This window comes from Marmota marmota, unplaced genomic scaffold (genome assembly GCF_001458135.2).
Source record: "Marmota marmota marmota unplaced genomic scaffold, marMar, whole genome shotgun sequence".
Classification (NCBI taxonomy): domain Eukaryota; kingdom Metazoa; phylum Chordata; class Mammalia; order Rodentia; family Sciuridae; genus Marmota; species Marmota marmota.
The window spans coordinates 208,980-231,727 of NW_026000185.1; the positions used below are offsets into that span (position 1 = coordinate 208,980).

Consider the following 22,748-nt stretch of genomic DNA (forward strand, 5'->3'; position numbering starts at 1 on the left):
AGGCACGCGGACGATAGAGCTTTTTCCTTTCTCGAGAGCTTCCAGAAGCGAGGCAAAGGGACGGGCTGTTCCAGTGCCATGGACACCTGAGGACAGACGAAGACACACCACGCCTGCAGCTGGGGGGAGGGAGGGAGCAAAATGACCTTCCAGGGAGACCAGTTGGAGGGACAGACAGGCTCTGCACAGCTGGGCAGCCTGGAAGAGAATGGAAACTGCTCGTGGCGGGCAAGACCACTGGGGCCCCAGTCCTAGGAGGGGAGTGGGCGTGTCTACAGCTCACCCTGCGGCCAGGCCTGCAGTCGGGTTTGAAGGGGACCCAGGAGCTCTGGCATCTGATGTAACTGTGTGCCTTGTTTCTTTCCAGATTGTTCATTTAGAAAGTGGATGTGTGGGATAACATGTCCAGTGTGTCCGAGGAGAGGAGGAAGAGGCAGCAGAACATTAAGGAAGGACTGCAGTTCATACAGTAAGCACGAGGTTCAGCCTGGGTGTGCGTCACCTGCTGCGGCCCTTTTTACGGGGCCTGACACTGAGAGCAGCTCCCTCGTGTGAACAGGTCCTGTTGCCCTGGGCTAGAGGTGACACACCTGCCAGTGTCCCTTCCCTTCCTGTTTGCAGTTCTTGGATCTCACTGTTGCTGAGTCTTGGGGTTGAAGTCCTTCCTCTCCCCAGAACTGAAGAACTTGAATTTGTTCTCCTCAGAACGGTTCTGATGAATGGAAAAGTGACTGAAGTAAAGATGTGTCACCACAGAGGGCTTTCACTACCAGACGTCCCTGTGAGGCAGTGCCTCCGTGACAGACAGCCCTCCGTTGGGTGGACTGTCCAGGCAGAAGGGCCTCTTTGTTCCCTCCTGGGAAGGAGACATGGTCCTCTGTACTGCACTAAATTGGATCAGAGAGTGTTAGTGGCCTGTTCTATTTTTAACCTTTTTGGCATTTGAAGAATCAGGCCTTCTTTTAATAGAAGTAGGTTTGAAAGAAAAGTGCTGTGCTTAAGGAAGCGCTAGGAATAGTTGGGATTTTTGCTTCATGACTGCAGGCTGGCGGGCACTGGCGGTGAAGAGGTGTCTTCAGATGTGTCTTGCACCAGCGCAAGCAGTTTTAAGATAACTTCTGTCTGAACAAATTCCGATGGGAGCCTGATAATTACAATTGATTTGTTTCTTTTTAGGTCGCCGCTGTCATACCCAGGAACCCAGGAACAATATGCGGTAATGACCCTGGGAGGGTCTGCTTGAGAGAGCAGGGGGTGGCCAACCTGGCCTTGGGGTCAGACCTGACCGCTGCCCTTTTTCACAAATTAAGCTTTGTTGGGACGAAGCCACTCTCAGTTGCTTATGTATCATCTCTGGCTTCCTGTCGACGTGTGGTAGTTGTGACAGAGACTTTACGGCCTGCAAAACCTAAAACATGACCTGATGTTCACACAGGCGGTCTGCCAACCCCGTGGGTGGGCAGCCTTCTGGGGGAGGGGTGGCACGTGGACAGTTGTCCTGTGCTTTCTTTTCCTCTGTTAGTGTAGTTTGAATTGGTATGTCTTTTGAGCCCTTTGAAAATGACCCTTCATTTTATTGAAAATAAGTGGGACAGAATCTGAGAAGAAGAATGTGTAGAATCTTCTGTTTTCATCTTGGAGCAAGTCCTGACAGCAGCAGTAAGCGGGCTGGATGGCCCGAGGGAAGAAGTGGCAGTGGACTGACCAGCGAGACCCCCGGGAGCAGGCCCTTGGGGCAGCGAGGGTTTGGGCGCTTCCCAGTGTCCTTTCTCTCTGTCTTGTTTTCCTTCCCTTTCGGTTCAGTTCTCTCGTCCTCTCTTTTCCTCTCTCCACACAGGTATAGAGTCAAAAAATGTGTGAGCTAGAAACCACTTGGAGGGATCCTTCCATTTTCCACATGTGGAACTGGGGCCCACAGAGCATAAGTGGCATGTCACAAGTCGCACCAATTATTTTTTGTACTGGGGAGTGAATCCAGGGGCACTCTGCTACTACTGAGCCACATCCCCAGCCCTATTTTGTATTTTATTTAGAGACAGGGTCTCATTGAGTTGCTTAATGCCTTGCCATGTCTGAGGCTGGCTTTGAACTCGCGATCCTCCTGTCTCAGCCTCCTGAGCCGCTTGGATTACAGGTGTGCACCACTGCGCCTGGCCCCACACCAATCATTAATGGTTGACTTGTCCTTTTCTCTTTAAGGTCTAGTCAGCTTATACCCGAATTCATAAAATGAGACAAAAAAAGTTGAGTATTGACCAGATCTTGTGATGGGAGAGGACTTTTAAGATTTTGAAGTAGTGATAGGAGTCATGAAGGACGATCATGAGCTTGTGTGCCCACCAGGAAGATGTGTGTACTTGAGAATGGCTTGGTCCCCTTCCCCCAAATCAGTAGGTGACTCAAGCAGTTTACCAAAGAAATAAAACAGTCTGCAAGCAGGCGGGAAAGTTCAGCCTCACTGGTAGTAGAGACATGCAAGTTAAAAGGACACTCTGTCCACTCAGAACTTGGGGTTTTTCTGTGCACATGCGTGCACGTGCATGTGCCCACGTACCACCCAGCAGGGGAGGTCCAGGAAGCTGTCCACTCGGGTGTTGGTTGCTGATGCCTTCCTGGGGTGCTGGTGAGAGGCTGAGCTCTGTGCTCTTGGGCCGAGGGCTTCCCTCTGCCTGGCATCCTGGTGCAGGACCGGGGAGCCGAGCATGTATATGCAGGGGCTTTTGCTGGGCTTTTCTTCAGAAGCAGAGAAAATTCTCTTGCCAAAAAAAAAAAAAAAGCAAAATGAAGCCCTTGCAGACTGTGCAGCAGGGCCGTGGCAGGGCTGTGCTCTGTGGGGCTTTCTCTGAAGTTTTAGGTGTAAACCTTAAAATCGACCCAGGCCTTCCTGTGTTCTGAGAGGGCTTCAAGAAGTACATTTTCTCTTTTCAAGGTGTATTTGCGTGCTCTCGTGAGAAATCTTTTTAATGAAGGAAATGATGTTTATCGGGAACGTGACTGGAACAGCTCGATAAGCCAGTACACAGAAGCTTTGAACATAGCTGATTATGCAAAGTCTGAAGAAATTTCAATCCCTAAAGAAATCATTGAAAAACTACATATAAATCGTATTGCCTGCTATTCTAACATGGTAAGTGTGATTTTTTTCTTTTTTTTTTTTAAAGAATGTGGGCTGGGCATGTGGCTCAAGCGGTAGCGCGCTCGCCTGGCATGCGTGTGGCCCGGGTTCGATCTCAGCACCACATACCAACAAAGATGTTGTGTCTGCCGAAAACTAAAAAATAAGTATTAAAAAAATTCTCTCTCTCTCTCTCTTTAAACAAAAAAAAAAAGAATGTTTCTAGGAGAAAATTTACCTCTGTGTTGTAGAACATTAACAAAGAGTAATTTTCTGCCATATCTATGATCCCAGGGACTCACAAGGCAGAGGCAGGAGAATCTCCAGTTCAAGCACAGCCTGGGCAACTTAGACCCTATCTCGAATTTTTAAGAAAAGGGACGTAGGCCAGGTTAGTGGTAGGTAGTCTTGGGTTCAAAATAAACACATTTTCCTAATTTCAGTTTGTTTTTTTAATAGATCTAGGGGTCAAGTATCAAACCCAGAACTTCACGCTAATTTCAGTTTTTAAAATTTTTGTTCTTGTTTTTTTTTTTTTATTTTGTAGTACTGACCTCGAACTTATGATGCTCCTGCCTCAGCGTCCCTAGTCACTGGGATCACAAGCGTGTGCCACTGTGCCTGGCTAATTTCAGTGTTTTTTTTTGTTTGTTTGTTTGTTTTTTAATATTTATTTTTTAGTTGTAGTTGGACACAATATCTTTAATTTATTCATTTTTATGTCGTGCCAAGGATCGAACCCAGGGCCTCACCTGTGCTAGGCGAGCTCTCTACCACTGAGCTACAACCCCAGCCCCTAATTTGAGTTTTTTTTTTTTTTAATATTTATTTATTATTTTAGTTTTCAGCAGACACAACATCTTTGTTTGTATGTGGTGCTGAGGATCGAACCCGGGCCACACGCATGCCAGGCGAGCGCGCTACCGCTTGAGCCACATCCCCAGCCCCTAATTAGAGTTTTTTTTTTTTTTTTAAATATTTATTTATTTATTTATTTTTAGTTCTCAGCGGACACAACATCTTTGTTGGTATGTGGTGCTGAGTATCGAACCCCGGGCCGCACGCATGCCAGGCGAGCATGCTACCGCTTGAGCCACATCCCCAGCCCCCCTAATTAGAGTTTTTAAGAAAGACATATTAACTGCTTTTAGTGTGGCCCAAGGCTTTAAAAAATCAGCTTTAGATAAATCTTTAGGGATCTAAAAAATACTTTCTTAGTGACTGGTCCTTGAAGATTCCCATTTGAGGATGGTGGTGGGAGTGTGTCCACTTATAAGAAGTCATCTGAAGGGTACAGTGGCCATGCCTGTGATCCCAGCTGCTCCCAGGTGCAGGCAGGAGGGTCACAAGACCAGCCTCAGCAACTTAGGGAGACCCTGTCTCAACAGGGACTGGGGATGTGGTGCAGCGTCTAGCACCTGGGGTTCAGTTGCCAGGACTGAAAAAGATTTAGTTCGCCCTTTTAGGGCTTTTTTTCTTTCTTTCACAGAAGTGTTTCTAAGCTTAGAAAGCAGTATTTTGATATGCTGATAATTCTCACTATGGTATGTTCAGGAAGATTAGAAGATGAATTAAGAAAAGTCTCTATGTTGTCTAGCACATTTTTCAGGGACATTCGGTGGTGACAAGTGTGGTTTCCAACCCATTAGTACCCTCAGTCAGCTCTTGGGAGTTACATTCCATTTCCCTTTTATTTTTAATTGATACATCAAAATCATCTTTGTTTGCTGGATGCACTTGGAGCTGCATTGTCCAGGTGCCCGAGGTGTGGCCCGAGGTGTGGTGCTGAGTCGGGGAGAGTCCGAGACTCTCTGGATCATTTTTCAGTTTCCTGTGGTGCAAACATTTGAAATCCTGTCTTCAACCTTTAAGATACACATTACTTTAAAGATACATTGTTACATGTAGTGACCCATTTGACATTCTAATGAGCCCCAGAGGTGGTGAGTGCAGCGGGGAGGGGATAGAATGGAGAGTGGCACAGGGGTCTTCAGTTTAACTTGTAGAAAGCTTTATTTCTTGGTGATCTGGGGTCCTTATGGGCAGACAATTGCCGGGTAGGTGGTAGGTGCATTGATATTCATGATGTCCTTTCCAGTTTTGTGTATTTGAAACTTCAAAACAAAAATAATTCTGAAAAGAAAGCTAACATTGCTGACTTTGCGTTTTAACCGAGTGCAGCGGGATGGCGTCTCAGAGTTGTCCCCACTTCCAGGAAGGGGTCCGTGTGAGAAGGGAGCCGTGTGGTTGCTGACTCTCTTCTCTGTCCTTCACACCAGGGTTTTCATGATAAAGTGTTAGAAGATTGTAGTGCTGTCCTCACTTTCAGTGCCAACAACTGCAAAGCTCTGTATCGGAAGGCTAAGGCTTTGAGTGACTTGGGAAGATACAAGGAGGCCTATGACACTGTGGCCAAGTGCTCCCTGGCAGTGCCTCAGGTACGGAACTTAAATGTGGCTCATTTGTTCGTGTCATGGCTGTTTTACTGCTCGCCTGTGAGTGGCATTTAAAGAGTTAAACTTCTGAGAGTGTGGTCAGTCCCAGTGACTGAGGAGGCCGAGGCTGAGGTGGGAATATTGTGATCAATTTTCTGCTAATGCAGAAAAGTCGCAAATTTGATTGAGACCGACCTCAAAAAAAAAAAAAAAAAAAAAAAATATATATATATATATATGGGCTGGGGATGTGGCTCAGTGGTAGAGCACCCTGTGTCCAGTCCCCAGATCCAAAAACCACAACAAAAAGTTCAGCTCCCTGCGCAGCCTCCAGCCTGCTCCAGTTGGGGTGACAGCTAACAACGCGAGGGCCTGGACAGGAGGTACCGCACGCTCGCTGGTTCTGCTGCCTGGTCTGTCAGTAGAGCCGTCTTCTAAGCATGCATGTTGCCTTTTTTCAGGATGAACATGTAATAAAACTGACTCAGGAGCTAGCTCAGAAATTGGGATTTAAAATAAGGAAAGCGTATGTTAGAGCCGAGGTAAGCTGGGTTCCGTCCGTGAGGGCTTTGCGTTTTGTTTTCTGAGTTGGAGTCAGTTTTGTTTTTAAATTAGTGTCTTTATTATATTTCAGCTCTCATTGAAATCCGTTCCTGGGGACGGGGCAACCAAGGTAAAGTTATGATTTCTGTATGAAGCATATTTACAAGAAAAGGAAGGATGGAATTCTTAGCAATTCTGCTTCTCCTATTTTTAGTGCGAGCCTCTTTTAGTCCTCACATAATTGACCAGAGCTTCCTGTCACTTTAAAAAAGAAAATAAACTCAAGTAATATATTTCAGTCTTAACCAGCATTTCCTGAAGTCCGTTGGAGCATTTTACAGGATGTGCATAGATGCTAGGTTTTATTTGAGAAACGTAGACCAGGGCCAGATACTATCTAGTTTTAGGAGACATTAAACAAAAAAAATTACGAATTTTTTTTTTTTTTCCAAAGCTAAGTCTTCTTCGAGATAGTAGGATGCTAATGGTGTGTGGGGGGGGTGTTTTGGGGGGTGGAGTGGTGGCTAGATTAGTCCCTTGCTTTCTACTAGATGTCCTTTTTAAAATGTTGGTCCATACGTGGGGACAGCTGGGCTTGGTTATGCAGCTGTAGAGTCAGAGACTCATGCAGGAGGGTCACTTGAGCTGAGACCCCCTGGGCAAGTGCACACGTGTTATAAAGGTTTAAATATTCGTTGTTTTTTTTTACCTCTGCCCACTGCCCACAGTACTGGGGATTGACTCCTAGGACACTCCATCACTGAGCTGTCCCCCTAGCCCTTTTCATTTTTTATCTTGAGAAGAGGTCACTCTGAATTGCCAAGACTGGCCTCAAGCTTATGATCCTTCTGCCTCAGCCTCCCAAGTAGCTGGGATTATAGGTGTGTGCCACCAATGACCAGCATTACTTTTTATTTCTTGGATCTTGATTAGAAAGGAGTCAGATTTCTGTGCAAACATGCATTGCTCTTTTAGGATGAGTTGTAGAGATTGCTTGATCGTTGACCATCCTGAAACCGTGATTCACTGTGGTTTAATTTCTAGGCTGTGAACTCTTCTGTGGAAGACATTGAGCCAGGTATGTGTTCCCATGTTGTCTTCCTGTGCTGAAGGGTGCTAGCTTTAACTGGACTTTGACCTGGCACTGGCAGAGGACCTCTGTGTGGCTATTCAAGTGCGAGCATAGTGGTGTCATGTTTCACCTAGCTCCTCCTGTTCTGTGTCACTGACTACTGACACCACTATTGTGTCAGTCTGGCAAAAGCGAGCGAGTACCTCTCCATCTCTTACAGATCTGGTGACTCCGAGGCAAGAAGCACTTCCCGCTGTTTCCCTACCTGCGTCCAGTTTTTCTCATGACATAGGAAGTGAGCTGGCCTCAGTTCCTATCGCGCCCTTAGCTTCTGTTTTGTCCCTGCAAGTGGAAGAGAACACTCTGCCCTCCTCAGTATTGGCAAATGGAGGGAAGATGCCTTTCACGATGCCCGAGGCTTTTCTGGATGATGGAGACATGGTCCTTGGAGATGAGATCGATGACTTGCTTGATTCTGCCCCAGAAACTAACGACACTGTTATGGTAAGTTCGGTGCTTTGCTTTACTTCCAAAGATGCGGTTACCATTTGTTTAAATTGTCATGTAACTGGGTAGATACTTTGATGTTCCAGACTGATCTATGATTTCTGACTTTGAATATTATTTTTGTCCTTCTTTGGTGGTAACTGGATAATTGGGTAATTTTTAAAACAAGAAAGTAACATGCTTCTAGTCACTAGCCAGTTTTTCTGACTAAGAATAAACATTTGACATTTAAGGAAAAACATTTTTATGGGTTAGGAACTTCTCATTGGCTTGAGGAAATTCTCTGTCAACCACATACCTTAAAACAGAAGTCTGTGGACCGGCCCACTGCCTGTTTTGTGTGGCCACAAACTAAAGATTGAACATTTTAAAAGCCTAGAAGAATGACAACCAACAACAACAAAAATTTCGTGAGACTGTTTCAATGTCCTTAAGTTTTGTTGGAACGCAGCCACAGGCCCTCTTGTGTGTTGGCCGCAGCTGCTCCACACTGCCGTGGCTGAATCGAGGAGTTGGAATGGGGTCATGTGGTCTGCAGAGTCAAAACTCTGAACATCCCTCCCTGTACAGAAAAAGTTTCTGACCCCTTCCATAAAGTGTATTAAAATTGAGCCCCGTGAGGGGAGAGGTTCAGAGCTGGTTTCTGGTAGATGGTGTCCCTGTGAGGTTGGCTAGGAGAGATGCCTGCGAGTGTCTGGAAGCTCTGGGTTTGGCTCTCAACAGCTCTGTGGTCTCGGGCAAGATACTTGGCGTCCCTGTTCAGTGGCAGTGACTGAGGTGCAGATCCCGGAGGGTCCTGAGCATCCCCCAGGAAGCGTGTAGTACCCACTGTGAGGCACCGGGGGGCGCTTACAAATCACTGCTCTGAATTGGGAGGGGAGGTGGGAGCTCGAGTTGTCCCTGGGAGACTGTGAGTTCCGCCTATGGAGAGATGGTCCCGGGGTTTTCCAGCTCCCTTTCTGAATCCCCCTTCTTCCCAGCGCATCCCATTCATCTGACCATCCTCTTTAATAAAAGAAATGATCAGGAGCAGATGAGTGTAATAGTTGGGCTTATGCAATATTAGACTTCACACCTCAGTCATTTTTAAAAGTTGGATTTTAAAATGAAGTCTGTAGCTGAATTCTTCCAGTGGATCTTCATTTTGATTGTGATGTAACGTGAGTGCCTGTGGTGATCTGCTTTTATTTGGTGGTGTTGAGAGCAGGCCAGCTAAACTTACGGCAGAGTTCTGTGAGTCTCGACCTCTCTCTTCTCCTGCAGCCGTCAGCCTTGGTCAGAGGACCGCTCCCGGCAGCCAGCCTCGCCCCCAGCTTGCCCTTTCCGGCATCTCTGCTGGGGACCTTGCCCGTTGGTGCGAGGTATACGCCTCCACCCTCCTTTGCAGATTTGTATCCACCTTTGACCTCATCCTTAGAAGATTTTTGTTCTTCTTTAAATTCATTTTCAATAAGTGAATCCAAACGAGGTAAGACTCTAGACTGAATTTTAAACAATTGCAATTAATTTTCTAAAAATGAAAACTAGTATCTGGAATTATGTAACTAACTTTAGGCAATAGGAGCCTGAAGTTTTTCCACGAGCCAACAATGTCAAGACCGAGCCTTAGTGTCGAGTTCACCTTGGTCTTAACAGTACCGTTCCAAGCACAGGAGTAGAGGTGAGGGTGGACGTGATCGGGGCCCTGGTCCCTACGTCGGAGCCTTTGTGAAGCAGGGTGTCCTCTGTTATGGGGTGAATGACTTTTAATGTATTCTTCAGCAAATCTGAAGGGTCCGAACGACTGATTGTCTTTTCTAAATGCTAAACTGGGAAAACACTAATTTAAGGTCTGTGTTTGGAATGGTAACAGTTAAACCTGTTTTTGGCTTCATCTATTAAGCTCATTAAACTGCACCTGGCTTGACTCCTGTTTCTGTAATCCCAGGTTTAGTACATACTGTCAGCAGGAATGTCAAAAATCCACAATGTTTTCTGAGACATTGTCACTTGGCTAAAATGGCAAGCCTCTAAATAACTGAAGTAAAGATTCACAACTGAAGAGAGTGAAGTCAGTGGGAGACACACAGATGGAGAGGAGATCAAGTAGTAGGCCCAGGGGGAAAGGGCCTGAGCCTGCCCTGGGTGCAGCGCTGTGCCGAGCTTCTGCTTCCCGTCTTCAAAAGGGAGGCTCCTCCCCCATTTTGAATAATTTTCGTAGCTTTTAACAGTAGGCCCTGCCTTAGATCATTTCTCCAAAAATAGCTTTTCCTTTGAATCTGTGTGACTAAGGGCCATTTATACCCTTGGTTTCTAGAAGGAAGGAAAACTCTAGACCCCTCCTTGAGTGTCAGTAATAATAAGCAAGAAAGCTCCTGGGACTTGGGCGGGAACCGGCGGAGGGAAGCCCTGGCCAGTCAGCTGTGTGTGTCACTGACTAGAGCGCAAAGGTCTGTTGAAGTTTTTTTATTATTTTAGATCTGCCCACCTCAACTTCTAGAGAGGGGACAACGCTTAACACCAGTAATTCTTCCCTTTCACTTGTAAGTGCACTTCCTCTTTTGTAATAGTCGCTTAAATTGAAATAGGCCTTGTACTTACGGACCTGATTGACTTGACTGACATGAGGGTCTCCCTGGAGTCTGTGTGTGCTGTGGGACGTGGTGTGTCAGACAGACGCTGTGCGTTCAAGACTGGGTCTGTCCCTGCCAGTCAGTCACTGCGCAGCTGGCGGCAGAGGCTCCTCGTGCAGCCTGAGCAGCGCGGGGAATGTGAGCCCAGGGCATGTCAGGTGTTCGTCTAGAGACCCAGAACACTGGAGGCTGCCAGCGGGGTGCCTGGGGACCAAAGAGGGAGATTCAGACGGAGCTGGTTTTTACAAAAGCCGGGTGCTGAGGACAGGGCCTTGCTCTTCAGATGCCTCCAGCCTCCTTCGTGAGTGGTGGTACAATGTGTGCTGCTTGTTTGTTCTGTTTTTTTTTTCTTTACCCTTTTTTTTTTTTTTTTTGCAGATGAATGGACCAAGTAGTTTATTTGCTTCTGAGAGTTTCCCGGGAATTTCGAGTCAGCCTAGAAATGACTTTGGAAACTTTTTTGGAAGTGCGATTGTGAAACCGTCAACAGTGGTACCAAGACATCCCCTGGAGGGAACCCACGAGCTGAGACAAGCTTGCCAGATCTGTTTTGTAAAATCAGGTCAGGATCAAACAAGTGGCAGAGAGCAAACTCATTCAGACGCCGTAGGTTGTTAGGAGCTCGTAAGCAGCTGTCAACAGCTGTGCCATGGTGGCCGCTGTCCGTCACCTGCTTTGATTCTCACTGAGGAAGCAGCAGGTACTGATGGCATTTGGAATCTGATAGGATGAGTCATTGCTCTGTTGAATATTCACCTGACTTAGAAACTTACTGAAGCATTTTTTTTTTTTAATATTTATTTTTTATTTCTCGGCGGACACAACATCTTTGTTTGTATGTGGTGCTGAGGATCGAACCCGGGCCGCACGCATGCCAGGCGAGCGCGCCACCGCTTGAGCCACATCCCCAGCCCAGGTTTTCTTCATTTTTATCAAACCACTTAGTCTGAATATACTTTGAATGTTCCTAAGATCATTTTTTAATCTCAGATGGAGTACTTGAAAATGTTGAGGGACTTTCCCCCTTTTGCAATAAAATTCATTTGGGCAGAGTAATAAATGTAGGGTTTCTTGAAGCCGTCTACTAATTACTAAAAAATCTCAAATGATGCGCTCAGTGTGATTGACGCTCGTCAGCTTTGAGAGGGTTGCGTGGCTCAGTGTCTCCTGCCCTGTCCTTCCAGATGTCGCTGCGGAGGAGGAATGCAGGTACTCAGGCCACTGCACGTTCGCCTACTGCCAAGAAGAGATAGATGTGTGGACCTTGGAGAGGAAGGGGGCCTTCAGCCGGGAGGCTTTCTTTGGTGGCAATGGGAAGATCAGCCTCACCGTGTTCAGACTTCTGCAGGAGCATCTTGGAGAATTTATATTCCTTTGTGAGGTGCTTTTTCCAAGACTATTTTCTGCTCTGTAATAGGTGATGGCATTAGGGGTGTAGTGCAGGGGTGGAGCACCTGCCGGGCACGCACAAGGCCCTGGTTCCTTCCCCAGCACCACATACACGCACACTTGGGTGATGGTTTCTGACTTGCGGGGAGCTCAACAGATCCTGTCATGTGATAAAGCACTCACTCAGAAAGTGGTAGCTACTGGCAGGCCTGGTGGTGCACACCTGTCATCCTAGTGGCTCAGGAGGCAGAGGCAGGAGGATCGCAAGTTCAGAGCCAGCCTCAGCCTCAGCCTCAGCAACAGTGAGGTGCCAAGAAACTTGGTGAGATCCTGTCTCTACGTAAAATACAAAACAGATCTAGGGATGTGGCCCAGTGTTCCAGTGCCCCCGAGTTCAATCTCCAGTACCCCCGTCCAAAAAAAAAAATGGTAGCTACTACTGTCATCAGAAAGAATGATAAGAAGTCTTCACATTGGCTATTAATTGGCAGAAGAATGGAATACAAAAGTTTGTAAACTCAGGCAATATTCTGGGCACAAGATTCAGAGTCTGCATTTGTGTGATAATCCTCCTCCTCTCTCTTTTCCAGAAATGTTTTGATCATAAACCTAGAATGATAAGTAAAAGAAATAAAGATAATTCTACTGCTTGTTCTCACCCGGTTACAAAGCATGAATTTGAAGACAATAAGTACGTTGGTCATTCTAATTTTTGTAGTGAAAAACTAGATCCTTTTCATAGATCCAAAAAAACCAAAAGTTGTATGTGCCCAGCCATCCCCACTCCTTCCGTCATTCTGTCCTGTTTTCAGGCACAGTAACTATTTTAAAATGTCTTTTAAGCTGGGCATGATGGAGCATGCGTGTATTCCCAGCAACTTGGGAGGCTAAGGCAGGAGGATTGCAAGCTGAGGTCAGCCCCAGCAATTTAGCAAGACCCTGTCTCAATAAAAAGGCTAGGGATGTGGCTCAGTGGTTAGGTACCCACTGGGTTCAGTCCCTGGTACCAAAAAATACCCCAAAATGTCTTTTAGTAGATTTGACTAGGAATTAATTAATGATTTATTAAATTGATTCTTTCATATAGAAAATTGTTATTGAGTCATAGCTGTTTATGACTTGGATTTAGGTGTGTTTTGGTTTAAAATATAATTATATTCCCCCCCCCCCATTAATCCAACAGTTGGATGTGGTGATGTATATTTCTGATAAAGATCGGAACGGTCTCAGTCTAGAACGGGACATTGTGTGTGCTGTGTAAAAACCATGACAGAACAATATCAAAACGTTACCGTTTTCTTCTTAGGTGCCTTGTCCACATTTTGCGAGAGACAACGGTAAAGTACTCCAAAATCCGATCTTTCCACGGTCAGTGTCAGCTTGATCTGTGTCGACATGAGGTTCGCTATGGCTGTTTAAGGGAAGACGAATGCTTTTATGCCCACAGTCTTGTGGAACTGAAGGTCTGGATCATGCAGAATGAAACAGGTGGGTCTGTGTGCCTGAGGACTGTCCCCAAGAGCACAGTGGGTGGTGGGACGGAGACGGCAGCCTGAGGTCTGTCTTCACCCCCACCCACGGGTGCTCCCTTGCTGTGGTCTGGAGTTTGCAATTGCACACTCGCTGTGGTCTGGGGGGCTGTCTGTTCTGGGGGTGGGCTTCTGTCGCATGGATCTGGGAGGAGGAACCCTCGGGTGCACCTAGAGCTGAATTTGTAAATTCCATCTTGAGGAAGAAGAATGTACTTGTCCCTCTTGGTGACAGACCAGGCTGGCTGAGGCATTTGTGGGTTGAGGGTTCTCCAGGACTGACTGGCCGCACTGGTGCTCGGCTGCTGTTTAGAATTTAAGGAAGGCTCGTCCCTTTCCCAGGTATTTCTCATGATGCGATTGCTCAGGAGTCTAATCGGTATTGGCGACATTTGGAAGCAAGTGTACCTGGAGCCCAGGTATGTCCTCTGTGTCTTTTCCAGAGGTGTTGGTGTCTTTTTGGAATAGCCTCCTGGACGTTGTTGGTTGAGGGAGGGTGCCGATGACATGTACTGTCCAGTTATTTAATGTTCATTCTGTTGAGGAATTCTTTTGTTAAAAAACAATTTGCATTTTAGTTAATCATGAAAAAAAAAATCATGCCTGCCCATAATACCTGCCCACAGTGTGGGTCACTGTTCTCTCATTTAGTTTAATTGATGAAACAGTTGGGGTCTCAGGCTTTGGGGATTCTTGGAATGAAGGAGGTGGGTTTTATTTGTAGTTTTGCAGACCACCTGGCATAACTTGTTTACCCACTGTCTCCCCATTTAAAAATAGTTATTGTGCCTGAAAACAGGACAGAATGATGGAAGGAGTGGGGATGGCTGGGCACATACGACTTTTGGTTTGATTTGGATCTATGAAAAGGATCTAGTTTTTCACTACAAAAATTAGAAAAAAAAGAAACAAAAACAATTCCGGGCATTTGATTCAAAGCTGGCATTTGTAGATCGAGGCTTGGCGTCTGTAATCTGCTACTATCACGTTCTCTTACATATGGGAGAAAAATTGGAGATTTTTTGGCGGTGGGGGGTGGGGGGCGGCTGGGGATGGAACCCAGGGGCACTCGACCACTGAGCCACATCCCCAGCCCATTTTGTATTTTATTTAGAGACAGGGTCTCACTGAGTTGCTTGGTACCTCCATTTTGCTGAGGCTGGCTTTGAATTTGCGATCCTCCTGCCTCAGCCTTCCGAGCCACTGGGATTACAGGCGTGTGCCACTGTGTCTGGCTGAATTGGAGATTTGAATTATTAGAGCATATTCATAATGGTCAAGACACCAAGCCAGATAAAATAAAAATTTGTATACTATTATGAAAAAGATGTATGATGATTTGATATTTTGTTCTCAGAAAACTGATTTTTTTTTTCAAATAATCTTTTTGTTGTTTAAGGTATTTGGCAATCAGATAATGCCTGGATCTCTTAATATGAGTATAAAATTTGTGTGTGCTCAGTGTCTGAGAAACGGTCAAGTCATTGAACCAGACAAAAACCGAAAATATTGTAGTGCAAAAGCTAGGCACTCGTAAGTATCTTGTGTGTGTGCGTGTGGAGGTGTGTGCCCTTGTGGTTACTGTTTCATGGGTATAAAATCTTTCACATGAGAAGAAAGATGAAAAAAAAGATGAACACTTTGAAGAAAGGAGTGTATAACTATTTACAAAAGGGGAAGAGATTTTTAGCATTTCGTAGCTAAGAATCCAAATGTAGTACTTCTCCTGTACTTTATCAGTGATTTGTTGAGGATTCATAGGAAGGTTGGGAAACGTCCTCAGGAAGTGGAATTGTAGCCTCAGAGACATTTCTTTCAGAAGTGTTGAGGAGAAAGAGAGCATCTCTGGTCCTTCAGGTACACACTTCGTGCCTCTCTCTTTACGTGATGCCTGTCCCCAGTCTGTCTGTGTTTTTCTGAACTCCATGTTTCTTAGGTGGACCAAGGAGCGCCGGGCCATGAGAGTGATGTCTTTTGAACGTAAGAAGTGGATGAACATCCGTCCTCTCCCCACAAAGAAACAAATGCCTTTACAGTTTGATGTACATACGTAATTTTTAAGCCACTTTTTAAAAATTAGGCATTTCAAATCATTAGAAAGTAGTGATTCAGATTGGAACTCAAGCCCTTTAAACAATGCTCATCAGTAGTAATGAAATTTAGCTGGGTCCTCTTTTGTTTTCCTTCCCCTTTAATATGTGTGTGATTCTGAAATGATTTTCATAATGACTAGAATTTTAGATACTGTAATTGAGAAAAAGGTCATGAGCATAATTTAACTTATTTTTCAAAGGAATTACTTTTGGGATGGAATGAGAAAATTCCATTTAATTTTGGTTCCTTGCATTTGATACCAAACCCAGGGCCTCCTGTGTTATTGTGAAGGCTATTGATGAGTTTGTTTTTATTGTATTTTGTCTGTTTCACCGAAGCAAGGGATATAAGCTTAAAAATACTCAGCCCTGTAGGACCTTTGGAAGGTAGCCCAGAGGAACGTGTTTGGGGCCAGAGGAGCCCGTTCCTCAGCACCCTTGGGTCGGAGCCGGCAGGCCAGTTCTGGCTGGGGCAGTGCCTCCCTGGTGCGGAGGTGTGTTCATCTTGGCACACTGTAGGGATCACGTGGCCTTGGTCACGACTGTCCACGCAGACCTCTTGCGTTGTGTCTGGACTTTCCTCTTTACAAGAGAGGGATCTGGAGAGTTCAGAGGTGTTTCACTGTGTGACCTAAGGGACAGAGGAAGGTGGGGCCTTGACAGGAGGTGAAGTGTCTACCCCCATGGAGAAAATATGGGGAGAACCTTCTGCTCAGGGAAGCAGGGCAGATGGACGTCAATGAACCATCTTCTCTGAATTGCCAGGAAGAGTTGAGGAAGAAGCCAGTAAATTTTCATAACCTACAACACCTTTCAGTTCTGTAAAACTCACATCAGTAACAAGCTCAGTGCTTGCAAGGTGGTGGTTGGTGTGCGTGTGTCTGGAGTGGTTTGAGGCTCAGACTTAATCGCTTTCAAAGGAGGGGGACCAGGGTTTATTGGAGCCATATCTTGGGCTCTAAGAAAATGTAGAAAATGCACGTATCACGGACTTGGTTAAGCTGAGGACATCTGAGAACCATTCTAGTTCATGAGGCAGCTGCCTGGGACGGTCGATTCTTCTTCTTTGCCCGTGGTCTGCTGCTGTGCTACCTGACAGAGGACTTGTTTCCTTTACCTTTCTCAACCATACGAGGCACTGTTAGGGGCCCTTTTTCTGAAAGAAGAAATCATGCCCTGTGCATGTGCACGTGCAGGGAGTGTGGTGAGGTGGAAAGAGAATGGGCTTCAGAGTCTGCCAGAAGGGCTCGCGGCAGGTTCTTGAGCCGCAGGGTGTCCCTCTGTGCGTGGGAACACCTAGGTCACAGGGAAGATGCAGTGGGTGGTGGTCGTCGTAAACACCCAGAGCAGTGCCTGGCCTCCCGTCGAGGCTTTTCTTGTCCTTGCTCCTCCTCGCTGAGCTTTGGAAGACGATGGTAAATGTCTCTCTAGTTTCGCCTTCCGAGCAACCTATTGGGATTCCACTGGGGGAGAGTGTGATGAAGTGATTGCTGGGTCCGGTTGGTTAGCTGCTGGCTTCATGCAGAAGGTTTTCAGGGTGGTGTCCCTGACGCGGTCCTAGGGAGGAGCAGTGTTGAGGGCTCCCTGCTTTCAGGGTGTTTCAAAACCAGTTTTTAATGCCCCAGGAGCTGAGTACATGGGCAGCCCTTGGGGAGACACAGCAAGACTCGCTGTTAATCAGCTGTACTAGAGGGTAGGCTGTATCCGGACAAGTTGGCTGCTGATACTTAAGAAGGGACTCTTGGCAACCGAGGTTTGCTTGTCTCTGGAAGGTCAAGATTCTTAGGAAAGTCCATGTTCTGCTGATCACCATAACTTTATTTTCCTACTAGTATCACCCTGTTTTCTTTGTTAAATAAAAGTGCAGATAGCCAGAGGAGGTACTGTCTGAGAGCCCTGGAGCTCTATGGCCTGGCTGGTGCACTAATTGCCTTCAGATAATGTGTATCTAGTGAATCGTGGCCAGCACTGGTCATCAGTAAGTGACGTTTCTGAAGTGTCCCTGGCCCTAGTGAGGGGAAGCAGGCTACAGTTCCTTTACTGGTCTCCAAGGTGGCCTGATGTAACACAGGGGAAAGGAGGAGCCACCAGAGAGGGCCCGAGGTTTTCATGGGATTAAATGTTCTGAGTCTGTTGACATTTTCTTGTAAGAAAATGTTTTGTACTATGATTCTGTACTTTATTTTCTTCCGGGAATTTCCTTTTTGAAAAATTCTGACATAGAAATATTTACCATTAATGTCATCTCAAATATTTTGGGCTTATCATCAATTTGCATAGAACCAAATTAATTTTTTAAAAATTTTATTGTGAAGCATTAGCACCAATAATAAGACTTATTTTGCTGAAGTTAAAAATTAGTTTACTAAGTGTGCTCTGACTGACAGCCTGTTTATATGTTGATTTTTCACACAGCTGTGCAACCACATTGCTTCTGGAAAAAAATGCCAGTATGTTGGGAACTGCTCCTTTGCTCACAGTCCTGAGGAGCGAGAGGTGTGGACGTACATGAAGGAGAACGGGAGTAAGTGGGTGTTCTCACTGCGTCCTTGACCTCTGCACTCTAGGTCACCCACAAATGCCTTTTTTTATATATATATAAAAACACCAGCAGAAAGCAGTTTGCATTCTAAACAGTTTTACCCTGGTGGTGACAGTGACAGTGACCTCAGCCTCAGGGGAGCAGAGTCTGAGTGCCAGCGTGCTCGGTTAGGCCAGGTTTGGATGTGAATATGGAGGTCTGCATCGTTTCATCTAAGAAATGTGTTCCCCAGAAAGGGTCTAGGGAAGCTCAGTCGTTCCGTAGCTTCTTAAACCAGGTGGTCTGCTCCTGGGCAACCGTCGCCCTCCCTCCGGAGCAGCCAGGCAGACAGGAGGGCTCCTCGGGAAGTCAAGACCCAAAGAGAAAGCTTTCACCTTGGTCAGATTTTAAGTTCATTTTGGAGCCTTTGAGAGGAGCCACAGACCACCTTTTCCTTCTGACCATAAACTGTCTTACTACAGGGAACATTGTTCCCTAATCTTCAATGAACCCACAGAAATACACTGCCCACAATCTGGATGAAAAGAATTACTTGGATTTAAGGCTGCCACCTGCTGTGTGACCTGTGTGGGAGTCCCTCTGGCGGTCTTGCTTAGAGTAAGGACACACAGTCAGCCTTCCTAAGATCTTGCAGTGACTCTTGCTGCCGCTGCTCCTGAGAAGTTTCTCTCTCCTCTTTCCTGATGATCCAGTATTAGAAACCCTCAAGGAGACAGGAAGCCAAGTGCAGATGAGATGCTCAGACCAGAGTGTTTAACACAGTGGCTCTGTAGGAGGACAGATCTGGCCATTCAGCTTCCCTCCTTCTGGGGACAGGTGGCAGTGTCTGGAGACATGTTCACAGTGATAACGGAGGGGAATGTGGTACTGGCTTCTGGTGATGGGGCAGGGTCCAGCCTCCCATAACGCACAGGACAGCTGCTAGCAGCAAAGGATTCTCCAGGCAGGTGTCAGCAGTGGTGCGGCTGAGAAAGCCTGGTTTTAGCACTTGCCGGTGACGCCCACTACTACCTGTTCTTGCCACAGGGATGCAGCTGGCAGCCACTGCCCAGGACCTGGTCACAGTGGTATTGTTGCAACTTGCTCCCCAGCATGTCAGTCCTCTTGACCTGCGGCTTGACTCACGGGCTCCCATCAGGGATGGGATCCTGGTCAGTGAAAAGTGGGGAGTGTATTAGCTCTGAGCCCCCGAGCCATGTTGGTGGCCTGACGTGGTTATGGCACTGAGGGTGTAATGCCGGGTGGCGGTAAGCAGTGCCAAGGCTTTCTTGGCAGTACCTTTATGATGGTGTGAGTTTTATTAAACACTCCCAGAGTGTCTGGCAAATGCGGGAAACAGTGAATTAATATTGCAAACTAATGTTTGTGGTCTAATTGTCCTGAAATTGATACTTGCGCATGAGAATTTATTTGCTGCTCAGACTGGACCGTCTCCCCGTATCTAATACCGCCGGTCGCCCTCGGCCCTGTCGCCTTTGTTTTGAAAACCTGCTGACTGACATAGAAAATGATGTGCATGATAACGCGTGGGTTCAAATGGCTTTCCCTTGTTGCTGCTGAAATAATTCATCTTTCTCTAGTACAAGATATGGAGCAGTTTTATGAACTCTGGCTAAAGAGTCAAAAAAATGAAAAAAGTGATGATGTAGCCAGTCAGTCAAACAAGGAAAATGGAAAGCAGATTCACATGCCGACAGATTATGCTGAGGTCACCGTAAGTACCGAGGGCCGTTTCAGCCCCACTCGGCCTGGCAGTGGTCGAGAGGAGTCTTTTTCTTTCCTACCTTTTCAAAACCCGACTCCATTTCCTGCTGCCTGCCCTGCTCTGGGGCCATCTCCTCTCCTCAGGAGTTTCCTGCCATTAGCTTAAGTCTCCTTGGGCCAGAACTTCCTTGTCTCAGTCCTTTTTCCTGATTGTGCGTCCAAGGCCTGTTCTTCTCCTGGCCAGCCTGGGACCCTGAGCAGATTGATGACCTCTCTCTAGGGGGGGTCTTTGTGATTCTTACTGAGCTGTGATGACCACCGGACACTGGTCCCAGGGGAGGCCACAGAAGGTGCTCAGGGACTGTGGGTGGCCTCTCCCCAGGCCGCATTCCGTCCTGACCTCCTGCAGTCTGGCCTCTCTGCATCTGGGTGGAGACACCTGGATCACTGATGGTCTGTTTCTGTTTTGGTTTTCTTTTCTTTCTTTTTTTTGTTATTCTTTTAAAATATGCATGACAGTAGACTGTATATTGACATTTTATATTACACGGAGTGTGACTTCTCGTTCTGGTGGCTGTACCTGATGTGGAGTTACACTGGTCACGTAGTCATGTATGAACAGAGGAAAGTGATTCATTCTACTGTCGTTCCCATCCCTCCCCACCACTTCCCCCTGTCCTCTGTTTTGGTTTTCTTTTAAAATTTTCAAAAAGGTAAAGTAGCTCCCGTCATGAATGGCTTGAACCCACCATGCCAGGTCAACCAGGGTTAACACTTATGTTTGCTTCTGCAAAATAAACAGTGCTGCAGATCAAGTTGGAAGTCCATTTGGTCCCCTTCCCAGAGGACCCAGATCCTGTGTTTCTAGGCCGTGTTCACATATCATTGGTATATTTCTACCTCTTGTGTAGCACATTCCCCCCGTCGCACAGTGCCCGTGTTCTGTGTTCTGCTTGCTCCTTGTTGGGCCTCGGGCACCTCTCCATACTGGTGCAGTCAGGTCCACGTGCCCGGCCCACTGCAGGCCTCGTGTTTGGCCTGGTCTGCCATGTCTCCGCCAGGACACTTGGGAAATGACTAACCCCAACCCCTAGAGTTTGCACCTGTGGTAGCTTTTAAATTCCATGTGACAGTTTCCCCGGGGAGATCTGTCTGTACTTTCCCGGCTCCTGGCACAAACCTGACCTGTAATCATGGCTCAGTTCATGCCCCCCAAAATGGGGCAGAGCTGCTGCTAGCCCTTCCGGAGTGGGTGTGCTCTGTCTCTCATATCCTCCCGTCTTCCCCCGTGTTGTGGATTCCTCCCAGAATCCTTATTTGAACCTGCCTCTTGTCCTCCTGACAAACATCCGTGTTTGTTCAGCTTCTTGCTGGAGGCTTCCTGGGTGCCTAGCAGGAGTGGACGCCGCCTCTGCTCTCTGTGTGCTGGCTTGCATCCTCCTGCTGCGGTCTCTTCCTTGTTCCTGCTTCCGACTCTGACTTTTGTGTTCTTACCCTGCTCCCTTAGAGTGGACCTGGGACTTAGATCAGGTGGCATCGGGACCTCCCGGTTTCCCCGAGCAGTTTCAGGACACAGACAGCATCCCTGATGGCTACCTGTCTTTGCCACCCACTAGGTGGACTTTCACTGCTGGATGTGCGGGAAGAACTGTAACAGTGAGAAGCAGTGGCAGGGCCACATCTCTTCAGAGAAGCACAAAGAGAAGGTTTTCCACACTGAAGATGACCAGTACTGCTGGCAGCATCGCTTCCCCACAGGGTGTTTTAGTATTTGTGAGAGGTATGTAGGTCTGGACAGTTTTCCCTGTGGACGTTGCTGAACTCCTGCAACTTCATGGAGATTATCGGGGGACAGAGTGTCTGGTATGGCAGATACCCTCGCACCTGCTAAGGATATGTGCTACCAGTGAGCTACAGCAGACCCAGTTAGAAGCTTAAGCCTAGGAAAATGAATCTTATGGGCCTGTTTTCTGTAGAGAAATTAGTACTTTAAACTATTTAGATGTATTCAATGAAAAGTACAGATTTGGGCTGGGGGTGGAGCTCGAGTACGGGAGGCCCTGGCTTCCCCGCCAGTGGTCAGGTGCATACTCCGCAGGCCCACACCTTGGGCTCAACACCCAGCACCAGAATAAGTAAATAAAAAGATTCCTGAGAGTTACATGCAATTCATAAAGCTAGTGGAGTTTCTCTCTCCATGAATGTGGCCTGGTTTTCCTAAATGCCTGTAAGCCTTACCGAGCTGCCTCGTCCTCCCAGGTATATGAATGGCACCTGCACAGAAGGCAGCAGCTGTAAATTTGCTCATGGAAATGCTGAACTTCAAGAGTGGGAAGAAAGAAGAAACGCCCTCAAGATGAAGCTCAACAAAGCAAGAAAAGATCACTTAATTGCCCCAAATGATAATGACTTTGGAAAATATAGTTTTTTGTTTAAAGATTTAAACTAATATGCTGGCTTTTATGTAACCTAATCAGAGCATTGACCAGAAAAATTGAAAGTGTTCTGAGGCACATAGCAGAGGAGCTGCAGATTTTCTGCTTGTATTGGCGTGTATCGTTCCTCCTGAGCAGCAACCCACAGTAGGTAGGAAAACGGGCTGTTTAACAGGTCCGGCCAGGCTCTCACGGAGCCATTGGCATCAAATGGCGAAGTGACTGCTACCCGGGTGCCCTCTGTTGAACAGACTTTTGGATGAAGTGTGTTGGGAAGAGGATAAGGTTATGTCTAGGACGATTCTTTGAGTTGGTCCTGCAGATAAGAACCGTGACGGTAAGAGAATAAACACTGGTACTGGGATCAGAATACAAGATGAACGAAGTTCTTTACATGTTTTAGCGGAATGAATTTGTTTAATATAATAAAGTTTGCTACTTATCTGTATGTAGGTTGCTAAAAAGGATTTTCTTAACTCAGATTTTAAGCCAAATAACCATTTAACACTAGTATATGTTAAATGGGGTATTTTTCTGTATTTGTATGTTTCACTATAATAAGGGAAGTGAGGATCATGTGCATCAAGACTATTTTGAAAAATAATCAGTTGAATCAAATTTTATTTCTTGGTCTTTTGCTGTTTAAATGATGATTTTGAAAGACTAAACTTGTACTGTTGGTATCGTGTAGTGTATGGACCAATATTGCCTGTAATAAAAAATTTTATATATAGATGACCTTTTCTTTTTTTCATGGTGTGGTTCTTTCCCC

The 22,748-nt window shown here is 46.4% G+C and overlaps 1 protein-coding gene across 1 annotated transcript; it reads left to right on the plus strand.

Annotated features, from left to right (window-relative positions):
• The first annotated feature begins 257 nt into the window (after positions 1-257).
• Zc3h7a (zinc finger CCCH-type containing 7A) lies at positions 258-22,714 on the plus strand. Its single transcript, XM_048790045.1, has 21 exons — positions 258-469; positions 1,177-1,216; positions 2,930-3,127; positions 5,395-5,553; positions 6,012-6,092; positions 6,185-6,223; positions 7,138-7,171; positions 7,386-7,669; positions 8,936-9,140; positions 10,130-10,194; positions 10,663-10,899; positions 11,408-11,665; positions 12,264-12,364; positions 12,980-13,161; positions 13,545-13,621; positions 14,602-14,735; positions 15,139-15,244; positions 17,711-17,819; positions 19,418-19,551; positions 21,158-21,321; positions 21,801-22,714. Exons 1-21 carry the CDS (start codon positions 402-404, stop codon positions 21,988-21,990), a joined length of 2,865 nt encoding a protein of 954 aa, XP_048646002.1. The 5' UTR covers positions 258-401; the 3' UTR covers positions 21,991-22,714.
• The last annotated feature ends 34 nt before the right edge of the window (positions 22,715-22,748 follow it).

Excerpts from the sequence above, each read along its gene's own strand:
- Zc3h7a (XM_048790045.1), top strand. The coding sequence starts at position 402 with ATGTCCAGTGTGTCCGAGGAGAGGAGGAAGAGGCAGCAGAACATTAAG. Across the intron at positions 10,195-10,662 it reads GTAATTCTTCCCTTTCACTT|ATGAATGGACCAAGTAGTTT; the intron begins GTAAGTGCACTT and ends TTTTTTTTGCAG. Across the intron at positions 21,322-21,800 it reads TGTTTTAGTATTTGTGAGAG|GTATATGAATGGCACCTGCA; the intron begins GTATGTAGGTCT and ends TCGTCCTCCCAG.